The sequence below is a fragment of the Oryzias melastigma genome, linkage group LG2, assembly GCF_002922805.2.
Source record: "Oryzias melastigma strain HK-1 linkage group LG2, ASM292280v2, whole genome shotgun sequence".
Taxonomy (NCBI): domain Eukaryota; kingdom Metazoa; phylum Chordata; class Actinopteri; order Beloniformes; family Adrianichthyidae; genus Oryzias; species Oryzias melastigma.
The window spans coordinates 10,215,962-10,227,622 of NC_050513.1; the positions used below are offsets into that span (position 1 = coordinate 10,215,962).

The window sequence follows — 11,661 nt, forward strand, 5'->3', positions numbered from 1 at the left end:
CCATCCATCAATCCATTTATCCATCATCCATCCGTCCATCCATCCATCCATCCATCCATCCATCCATCCATCCATCCATCCATCCATCATCTGCTTGCCAGGGGGTGATTCTTGTAGCTCTTTCACAGAGACATAGATGCATTCCTGGGCCTGCAGAGGTACAGATTCTCTCCCTGTGTCCCAGACCCACCTCGAGGCCTCCCTATGAAAAGTCTGTGTTCTTTCCACATTTTCAAGCCAACAATAAAGGAATAGATACTCTGGACTGTTTTCTTCAGGGCAGCCTTGAAAAAACTTCCAAGAGCTCACACATGGTAAAGAACATAATCAAGAACAGACAAGAGAAAATTCTTATCTGAAAGTTTAGAGACATTTATTTTCCACCTTCTCCTGGAGCTTAGTGTGGATATAACAGCATCAGTGCTGACGTTCATTTCCCTCTTAAGATGATCTCTTGTCTTCAAGGGTTGCTTTGTTGAGCTCTAGCATGAAGGACTGAAGGCTACAACACAATCCTTTGAGCGTAGACCGACTGTTTTCAGATAAAGCCCTACAACAGACTACAGCAAGATCAGCAACAGTTTAACTCAATCCCATAGAGGGGATTATGTGGATTTAGAACCCCATGCAAACTTTGCTGTTCGTGGTTTTAGCATGAATATGGAGCTCTCACTATTCTAGCTGACAACTTCATGCCTATACACCCACCTCACATGACAGACCAACAACACACACAAACACAGACGTGGAAAGGACGGTCATGTGACAGGGCAGGGCTTATAGGTGTGGCAGGCTAAACAGATTACAGCGCTGCCTCCCCTTCTTCTCCTCCTCCTCTGCCTTTCTCCTTCTTGCCACTTGAATCCAGAGGAGACAGCTGAAGCAGAATGGGACGGCGATGCAGACACAGGTAGGGGTTGGTGGGCTCGTGGATGTGTTCATGACTACTTCTAAAGTGTGTGGCGGCGAGGCACAGACGCATTAATCTCCCGACTTCAGAAATGGAGTAAGCTCATTTGGAGCGCAGCATTAGAGCAGGAACAACATGGCTGAAGACGGTCTGGAGGTTATATGTTTTCCTGTGTTTTCACTGGTACTTCTGTCATTTATTGTTGAGGAATTCATCTTTTTTCCCTCGTTTCTGACGCAGTTCTTGAAGTTCACACTAGAAAAATACTTTATTTACCCCTCTTAAAATAAAATTTATATGAATTTAGGAAAATGTGGGCCTCAGGAAATGACTTATGACTAGGGGTGTGTATTGGGAAGAATCTGGTGATACGATATGTATCGCGATACATGTCTCACAATGCATTCGTAATATTTCCCAAGACTTTACCAGTCACTTTTTTTTAAAAAGAGTATGACTTAAAGGAAAACAAATCCATACTTAAATTATTAAATATTGTCTTGTCAGCATTTTAAATCTATACAGTATCGCCAAATGAAATATCACGATACCTGTATGTCACCCCTATTTATGACTATTAAAGTTAATTAATTACTTTAAGGGCTTCTTGTAGATAATAAAACATATCTGAAAGAGCTACAGGCTTTATCTCCTAGAAAATATGGCACCTTGGTTGCAAAGCTGTAAGCCTCTTTAAAGAAAAAAAAAGGATGGTTAAAATTCACTTTGTAAGTTGTATAGCTTTTAACCACTATCTACTAATGTTCATGCTATAAAAATGTTTGTCTTTCTCAAACTCTTAAATCAAAATTTCAGAAGGATTTAGCCTAAATTTCAAATATTTGAAATGTTTTAAAAAAGCTAACGTAACTAATAGAAAATATTAAAACAATAGTCCCAATAAATATCTTTAAGATGGATTCTTGTACATTAATAGATTTTTTTAAACAAAATCAATAGGACTACAAAGATGTTTATTTAATAGATTTATTCATTAAACTTTTCTTAAAATGGTTGGTTTTGTTGTGGAATGACCCAAACATGATGCTAAAATATGTGCTAAGATTTCAAACGTATGTCTCTAAAAATATATAAATCTGCTAACAACCTTCTTGTGAACTTCATGAAGTAAACACATCTCCATAATGAAGAATGACGCAACAACAAATTATAAAACTTTCCAGCTTCTCATAAATAGTAATAAAAAATACATATATGTTAATGTAATGCTTGCTCATATTTAATAGTATAAAGATTTTAAAAGACATAAAACTACATGGAGAAAGTTCCAGATTAACAACTTAGAAAAAAAACTATTGGGTCTGTGCGGAGTAGTATTAATTTTAGCAAAAGGTTAGATTCCATTCATGTTTTTGAGAACCCTGTTATGATAAGAAGGTCATAAAGGCTCATTGGGTCAGCTGTAGCGTGGTGTTGTGTCGCATATGCACCCCTATAGCACTAGGTGCTGGGTTTAAGTATATAAATCTTGAGAAAAATTACAGATAATGCACAATTTCGCAAAATAGCCAACACTTTTAAAGCTTTGATTACTACTAATATTTACAATAATACATTAATGGGGCAGACCATACAATAAGCTATCACTAAGTACATCAACTGCTAGCAAACAGGCTACTAGCATTGATGTAATAGTTTGTAAAACCCCCTGAACAGCAAATGGGGTTTGAACATTAAGTAGATGCTTTATTAAAATGATCTATACAACTTCAGCACTAATTTAACAGCAGTCACATTTTTATACAGGAAATATCAATTTCTAGATTATTTGTTGTTGTTTTATAGAGTTTCGTGGTTTGCTCTAAATGACTGTTAAAAGATTGATGATTTTACACATTTTAAAGTACTTTTGTGTCATCATTTCATTTTTATTTTTTTATTTTTGAAAGAGCCTGCTCAAATTCTTCTCAATTCCTACTACAGCTCGTAAAAAAATATAACTAATTTGACGCCCAATGTGATATTTCATTTGTGTTGTTGAATCATTTGGTTAAAATTGAGGAGAAAAGTGGTTGAAAATAATTATATTTATTCAGAAAACGTGGACTTGTGTGGAGGCGGAACGGGAGTGGCCTCCTTTTGCTTTCCATACACGCCTGAGCGCGCGCGGTAACAAGCACGTGCGCGTTGATGAGCAAACACACAGCTGTTGGTTCGGCACGCGCCGCTGCTTGAGAAGTAAGCTAGCACTTTCAAAAAAAAAAAAAAAAAAAAGACATTTTGAATTTAACGGACTTTTAAGCTAGCTTTGTGATGAGGCTGACTCGAAGACGTTGGAAAACCTGCTGAAGGAGTCACGAGGGTTTTTAAATTCAAGCGAAAGTTTTTTTTTTTTTTTTTATCGGTAAGTTTTTTTTTATTTTTCCGAAATTAAATAAATAAATAAATAAAATAAAAGTGTGGCTGGGAAGAGAAGATTTCTGACGTTACTTGTTTCCCATTGTCTCACAGCTTTAAACTGACATGGCTGAAAGTCATAGTACAATATTTATCGTTTTTGGTAATATTATATATTTATGCTTGAAAAAAATATTGTAAAATGAGATTTAAAGTGTTGGGTTTTAGCTAATTAATGTATTTGCTTTAGACAACCCCTTTCCCCCATGAGACCACATTTCTTGCTAACTTTGAGGGGGAAAACTGCACTAAAATAGGATTTACTGTTCTTTCTGAACCTCTTTAAGGTTTTTTCTTTTGTGGTTTGTTTTCAACCTAAAAAATTAAATTAAAACTAACATTTACTTAGTAAAGGTAAGGGTGTTATTTAAGACAAAACTGTTCACCTGATTAAAATATTGTATTATTCAAGCCAAATTTTGGTGACTGCTACTTCTGTACATAATTATATTTTCTTTTTTTATCTGGCACAAAAATAATTAAAAAGTGACAAAGTACAACAGGTCTTTGCAGTCGATCCTTTTCTTTCTCCTTTACAATCTTATTTATGTGGAAACACTAATTGATTGTGAAAGTCTCTGGTCCGATGCTCCAACTAGAGGCGGAAAGTTATTTTTACCTTTTCGTGGCATTTTTCAGGAAAATTCAGAATTGCAAGAACATTTAATTTCTGCGTATTTCTAAATTCAAATCAATGTGAATGAGGAGCAGACATAAAAAGTTGAAAAAAAAATCATATTTGTGATGTGAAAAATACGCTGTTCGTGACCACAAGCTCCCTGCTTTGCTCCATTCTGAGACATCCACATGTAGGCAAGGCAAATTTATTCATGAAGCACATTTCATGTACATTGACAATTCAGTGTTCTTTACATAAAAGATTAAAATAAGTGCGGATGTAAACTTGGATGAAAGCATGAACTAGTTTTTTCAGGTCTTTAAGATCAGATCTTTAATCCTTGAATTGATTTTGAGATGATAGTAGCCTGATTTTGTGACTTCCTCAACGAGTTTATCAAAATTTAGGTCTGTGTACATTAGGGCTGCAACAAACGATTGTTTTAATAGTCGCCCATCACCAATTTTTTTTTCTTTCCAATTTGTCGACTAATCGGGTCATGTGCAAAGTGGATGTAAAGTACAAACTTAACCATCATTAGCTTTAAACTAACTAGAAATAAAGACAATTACAATAATAGTTTATTTAACTTTTAATGAATCGTGCAGCTTCTGTCCTTCATTAGGTTCTGGTATTAAAACAAGATTAAATCAAATAAAGTTTGCTTCTGAAACAATTAACTCTTTTTCACCAAAGACAAAGTTTTGGTCTCATTGACTCAAATATTTAAGAAAAAAGGAAATATTTTTGTTGCTGAACGCTTACAACTTTGTTCAACTTAACTGCACTCTGTACAAAACGCATATCAAACCAGTCAAACCATTTGAACTTTGGCCAGTCAGGGCCTTGGATTTGGGAGCGACATATGGATGTCGCCTTTTTTAGTAGATGCAAGTGCCAACTGTTTGAAAATTGATCACGACTAATTGGCTATAAAATTAGTCATCGAGCATTTTAATAGTCAATTAGTTGACTAATCTTGCCAGCCCTAATGTCCATCACTACACCCACATTTCTGACTTGGTTGGTAGTTTTTAGATGAATAGATTGAGGCTGTTGTTCTTTATAGTGGAAGCACGTTGATTTTAAATAGAAGTGGCCCCAGGATGGAGCCTTGGGGAACTCCACATGTAGTTTCTATTAGCTCAGATGTGAAGTTACCAATTGAAACCAAATATTCCCTGTTTTCAAAGTACATTTTGAAACATTTTAGTACTGGCCCAGACAGTAGACGACTAGAGCTTCATGTGGCATAAAACTATGTTTTTTTGGTCACACTGGTAATGCTTGGTTGAGGTTGTAGGGGGCTGTAAGCCAGTGGGGGAGCATGTAGATAGAACAACTTTATTTGCCCCCCAAGGGCAATTCAGTGAAAAGCAGCACTCCAGTTTATGGCATAGACAACAAACAACACAAAAAGCCACAATGCTAAATACGTGTTAAAAAAATAAAAACAAACAAGTAAATTGATAAAATACAATTAAAAGATAGGCTTGGAACAGGTACCGTCTACACTCGGGTGTGTTCACTTTGATTTAAAACAAAACTGTTGTAAACAGATGGATGATGGGAAGTGGAGAAACCTTGCTCTATAACTCTGAGGTGATTTTCTAATGAACTTCCTGCTGCTCTGCAGAAGCTATGTCCTAGAAAACATCAATTGAAACAGACATGAAATCCTTTTATCATGAAAGGGATCACATCAATTTAAGGGTCGGGTCATCTGGACCCCAATGAGAGAGCGCCAGGGTTAAAAAAGGATCAAAAGATGATCGGAGTGGGACTTTAATTGTGTCTTCCTCATGTCTGCAGAGATGGATGATCGAGCAAATCCTCTGCAGAGAGAACACTCCCTGCGTGTGGTTCTTCCTGGGGGGCTGGAGAAGAATGCCACTGTTCATGGAAGGTACACACATTGGTTTAAAACCATTCTGTTACCGTTCTGGCAGCTCACGACTGCTGCCAACGTTTAACATTCTCTGTTTTTAGTAAACCGGTGATGGATCTGTTGGTGACGCTGTGTGCCGGCTACCACCTCAACCCCTCCGACTACACGGTGGAGTTTCTGTCCACCAACAAGAACAACATCAGCTTCAAACCGAATTCACCCATCGGTCTGCTGGAGGCCGAGAAGATGGTGCTAAAGCCCAAAGCCACCGAGGAGAAAACCAAGAAACCGTACATGCCTGAGGTAAAACAAACAAAAATAAGAGGTATAAAGCAAGAGTTTGACATGAGAAAGTAAATGTTTGTCCTTGCAGGCAACAGTCCGCCTGTTGATCAACTACAACAAGTCCCACAAGACGGTGGTGCGGGTCAGCCCCAATCTGCCTCTGGAGATGCTGCTTCCAGCCGTGTGTGACAAGTGCGAGTTTCACGTAGAAACGACCGTCCTGTTCAGAGACTGTCAGTCCAGAGAGCCACTGGACCTGAGGCGGAGCTTAAACGATCACGCCCTGAGGGAGCTGTATGCTGAGGACACGGCCTTAAAGGACCCCACCGTCCCAGAAGTCAGGCCGTCTGAGGCTCGTATGTCAGAAGAGGCGCACACAAAAGGTTCACTTTTAATCCTTTGATCTGCTTTCAGTTCACTGTGAATGTCACATTCTGTCTGATAGCTTTAGAAATCTGCAGTTTGGTTCTAGAAAAAAAATATTAAATGGAATTATTATTGATACAATGAAGACAAAAGCAAGAGCTTCCAGTCTGTAGTTCAAAATGATCAAAGATCAGAGCGCTGCAGTGGTGTTGAGAACGCTATAATGACTTTTTTTACTTTTTCAAATCAAGTCAATGAGCTTTTGTAATTAGTGCTTTCATGCAATACATTTTTTGAGCGGTTATGTAATTATTGATTAAGATATTTTTAATCTAACCTAATAATTGCTGTTAAAAGCCTCATTTTGAGGTATTTTCATAAGAATTTGTGACATTGTGGCACCATAAAAGATCAAAATCCAACAAAAAGTGTTATTTTTTATTATAACAGACTTCCAGTCTTTACTTTTACACCACTAAGGGGTATTTTTTTTTACAATTTTGAACAATAAAAAAAGCTTATTGAAGACAATCATATACAGTAGGGACAAACAGTATTGGCCACACACTTCTTTTGTTTTTCTATGGCTAGTGCTTTAGTGGAAGGCAAACTCATTATACAAAGAAAGCACACTGCTCTACTTCTATCTATGGTGGTATGTTTTTAAAAAAATATCCCACTCCTTGCTTGTGCGCCTTTATTTTCACCGTTTCTCCTCACTTTACTGTCACTGGAAGTCTGTCATCGATATTCACATTTGGGTAAAGTAAAAGTCTAAAAATAGATTTTATTTTAAAGGCCTCGTGCGGTGAAAATCGTGATTTTTCTTAAACTGCAATAAAACATTAGTATTTATGTCACAAATGAACCCCCGTATAATTATTTTGTCACCCGCGGCCCCGTGCACTCTCTACAAGCGTTCAAAGATAGCGCGGTCGCTCAGATTTTGGGCAGCCACCGATAAGTAGGTCATAGGTCGTGTGACGTCAGTACAGGAACATACAGCTAGATCCGCTAGTGTTGTGATGACTTTCTGGGCATGGAATTACTTAACATAATAGAATTTGGACGGCCGTGGATTTGGGGATTCGAACTGGATAATGGTGAATAGGAGTGTGGTATTTGGGTGCAGTAATGTGCCGAAGAAGGGGGTCTCCCTTCATGAATTTCCCGTTTCAATAAAGGAGAGGGGCGCTCCCCGGTCAGGGGGAGGCTTTGAGCCCTCCCCGGCCCTCCGGAGGAGGAACGCGGGGGGTGTACGGGCACCTGGCGGGCGCACGCCGGACAGGCACCTGGCGGGTGCACGCCGGACGGCCAGGGTGAGGCCGCCGTGCTGCGCTGAGGGGGGTTTGCGGTTCCGAGGCCCCGGGCCGGGCATGGGGGGCGCCGTGGGTTCGCCAGACGGTTGTCCGGCGCCGGCAGCCGAGCCAGCACAAGGGGTTTTTACTCCCTCCCGGGGCCGTAAGGCCGGCCGTCTGGAAAGAGGACCCGCGCGGGGGTTGGTTGCGCGCGGGCGAGGGAGGCCGAGAGGGCGGCGGGGGAGCGAGCCCACCCGTCGCCGCAGCAGCAGCGGACCCGGGCGGGGGGGGGCTCCGTCCGCCTCGGCCCTGGGGGAGGACGACAAAGGACGCTCCGCGGCGGCGACTTTCCTTTTCCGGTAATGATCCTTCCGCAGGTTCACCTACGGAAACCTTGTTACACTTTTACTTCCTCTAGATAGTCAAGTTTGATCGTCTTCTCGGCGCCATCGCTGTATGAGCTTTCACCATCGTCATCCGAAGCCCCTGTATCCTCAGATGAGGAAACCTCCAGTTCAAACTGGTAGGGCTGTACACCCTCCGAACCCTGTGTCGTTAAAATTCCCGTGTTTGATGAAGGCTCATCACCTTCATCCAAAGAAATATCCGCTAAATCATGGTCTACGTCGCTTCTCAAACCGTCTGCCATTGTTGTTTACACTCTAGGATCCCTGAGGTGACGTCATGCGCAGCCCCCGCCCATCACCACCTATCGCCCAAATTTAAAGCTGTGCACGACCATAAAATGATCAATACAATTGCGCTGGATCATTTTAAGTGAATATTTTTATCAGATTCGTTTTCCAAGTTCCATTGACTTTCTAAATTAAAAAAAAAAAAATTGCCACTGCACGAGGCCTTTAAGGGTTAATACGAGCTGTCTGTAGGCAAAAAAATGGGCCAACCTGCATGCAGGTCGGAGACCACTTTGTGATCCTTGTATTTCAGAGAAAATAACTTTTTTTATTTACTTTATTGTTCATTGTTGAATGCAAATGTCCACATTTCTCTGCTGCTGTTCTTCTAATTGCTGCGTTTGCTGTACAGTCGCCCTCTGAAGCTGCAGTTTGACCTCTTTCCAAGAAAAAAGCAGATCTTCCTGAAATGCTTCTAACCCAGAATTCATTTGGCTCTGCAAAAGTTCTTCATTACGTGGAAATCTATTAGATTTAACCACCAGAACATCAACTGAACTCTGACAACCGGCTTTAATGAGACCTCGGGGATCTTTCCTCCCCACTCGCATCTTTGAATTAGCGGTTCTTGTGTTAAAACCCTGCAGCAATCAGAGCTGAATAAAGAACAGAGAGGGTTTAAAAATGAGTTTTAGAGCAAAGCTTCTGACCACTTTCTGAATGTTTTAGCGGCTGTCAGACCTGCAGAGGTCACCTCACCTCCTCCGCTATGAGCTCCTGCGAGTGCAGAATGTCATACGAGGTTTACTAATAATTGTGTCCTAGACGTCCTGAAGAAGGAAAACAAACAGAAGAAAAGAGGATTCTTCAGCCTTTTCCGGAGGAAGAAGAAGAAACATCAGCCGGTAAGAGCGTAACTATCGCTTTTAGTAAAAAGTTTGCGGCATTGACTATATTGTCTTGTAGAAGGGAACGGCGAGCGCTCCAGCGTCTCCCAGCCTCTGCAGAAACGTGGAGAGAGGCTCAGAGTGCAACTCTCTGCCTCCAAACTCGTCCAAGAAGAGGCGGGCGCCCCCACCGCCAATGTTAGCCTCTCAGAGCGTCCCAGGGAGCCTCAGCAACTGCAGCCAGCGAGCGGCGCAGGTTCCTGCTTCATCATCTCCACACTAATACTGGTTCAAAAACTCAATTTTAATAAGAATTGTGTTTTTTTCTGTTTTTGGTGCAGATGTCGGCAGAATCAAACTTAAGAAGTACCAAGAGGAGAGCTCCCCCTCCCCCAACGTGTGTGAACGCAGAAGTCGGAGGTAGGGCTGGGCAACACGGACATTTTATTTTTTTTTTCCATTCCAAATTCGATTTTAATCAATTTGTTTCTCCCTCCTTTTACTTTCTTTAACAAAAGTTCCAAATGACAGAATATTTTTAACAAAAACTGTTTTATTTTCAAATCTCCTACGGAAATGTGCTTGAAGATGAAGTACAGCTTAATATAAAATATTTGTAGAACAATGCTGCAGGTGTTTTAGTGAGCTACTGCTAGCTTGAGGGTCTAATAAAGAGGACTACTGCACTCATTCAGCAATCTGACCTTCAAACTGGTTTGGCTGTTTGATGCTCCAAGTTTGAAGTCACAACTCCAGTGACCAAAATCTAGTTTTTGACTCAATAGAAAAAAAAGTATCTAAACTCAACAAATTATTACATTATTTTAAAAAGAAAAGCTAAATGTGTTATCTTAAAAAAAATATGTTGGATGCAAACAAAGAGGAAGTCACAACATAAAAACATCAGATAAAAACAAAACACTTTTTTTCCCCCTAAGGAACTCTTTTAATGATTTCTAATCGGTCTTTACTCTTTGGTTTTCTATGATAATGTCTGTGAAGAGTTTTATTTTCTATCACAAATGAGTTGTTTCTTCTCTTTAGCACAGTTTTATAAATGTCCTATGAAATTACTGCCTGTTAGCATTAGCTTAGAAGCAGCTCGTTAGCATTAGCAGCTAGTATCGTAGCATGCTAGCATCAGTGTGTAACAACAGCGCTGTCTTCAAATCAACTCTTTTATTAAAGGTTCTGCTGCTGTTGTAAATAAGCAGCTTTATCCTCTAGTTCTGTCTGGATACGTTTGAAAATGGCTGCTGCATTAGCCAAAGCTAACCGCTACTCAAAATGAGACAATTAGCAGAGAGGTGAGGTGTGGCATGTGCATTTTTTATTTTTTATTTTTGGAACAAGCTTTTTCTCTCTTTCTCTCCGCCTCGTGGAAGAAGGTCCTCTGCTAGCTGCTGCTTTCATATCTGCGTTTTGTGAGAGATGAATGGGCTGACTTTACGCCGAACTACGGAAGCCCAAGAGGGTAGAGAGCTGGGGAAAAAATCCATTTTCCTAAATATAAGTTGTCTGAAACAAATAAATTCAAATTTATCGATACCTAGTCGAAGGTAAAATCACCACTTTGAAGTTCCAATGAATGTTGGCCATATCTCCCAAAAATGAAACAATAAAAGGCAAAAAAAAAAAAAAACACAAGAAAATACAAATTAGTTAAGTAAAGCAGATTTAGCTGCTGTAATGATTGAAGCTCAGAACGATCACATGACCCTTGCCTTTATCGGCGTAACTGGACATTTTGTTTGGAGAATACTTTTGATTGTGTGTTCTGTCAGCAGTTAAGTGAATGAGCGCCTCCTTTTTTAACTCCTCCGTTGTTTTCCTTTTAGAAACAATAAATTCCATGAGTGTGAGGGCGACGGAGCAAAAACAACTCCCACTCTGCAGTCTGTGCTGAGCAAACACTCCTCTGATACACGCAGATTTTTAAACGCCCACTTTTCCACTTCCTGCTCTCCGATTCCCTAAGAGGGTCATGAATTGTCCATCAATCTGATTTCTCCACTTTTGTTTTTTCTTTCTGTGGCTCCGCCCCCTCACTGACTTTTTACATATTTATTCTTTAATTTTTCTACTTCTTATGCATATTTTTGTACTTTCTTTTTTTGTTTTTAACGATATTTTTCTGTTTTACAACACATTTGTCACAGCATCACCTCATACTAATTCCTTTATATTTTTTAGTACATAATTTTAATAAATATTTATTTAACCTCCTCAGACTTGACATCCACATGCGCTACCTCACATTCCAGGTTAAAACAAAAACATTAAGAACCACTGTTAAAACACCATGGAAGACTGACGACATAAGGTGTCTGAAACAGAAATGCAGAAGAGCAGAGA

At 39.8% G+C, this 11,661-nt stretch overlaps 1 protein-coding gene across 1 annotated transcript in view; it reads left to right on the top strand.

The window, feature by feature from the left end:
• Positions 1–878: 878 nt before the first annotated feature.
• cobll1a (cordon-bleu WH2 repeat protein-like 1a) overlaps positions 879–11,661 on the top strand; it is a 16,002-nt gene continuing 5,219 nt past the window's right edge. The window contains exons 1-7 of the mRNA XM_024294230.1: positions 879–910; positions 5,760–5,853; positions 5,937–6,138; positions 6,209–6,503; positions 9,245–9,324; positions 9,386–9,562; positions 9,648–9,726. Coding sequence (XP_024149998.1) covers positions 5,762–5,853; positions 5,937–6,138; positions 6,209–6,503; positions 9,245–9,324; positions 9,386–9,562; positions 9,648–9,726 — 925 coding nt within the window. The 5' untranslated portion in view covers positions 879–910; positions 5,760–5,761. The remainder of the gene's footprint in view (positions 911–5,759; positions 5,854–5,936; positions 6,139–6,208; positions 6,504–9,244; positions 9,325–9,385; positions 9,563–9,647; positions 9,727–11,661) is intronic.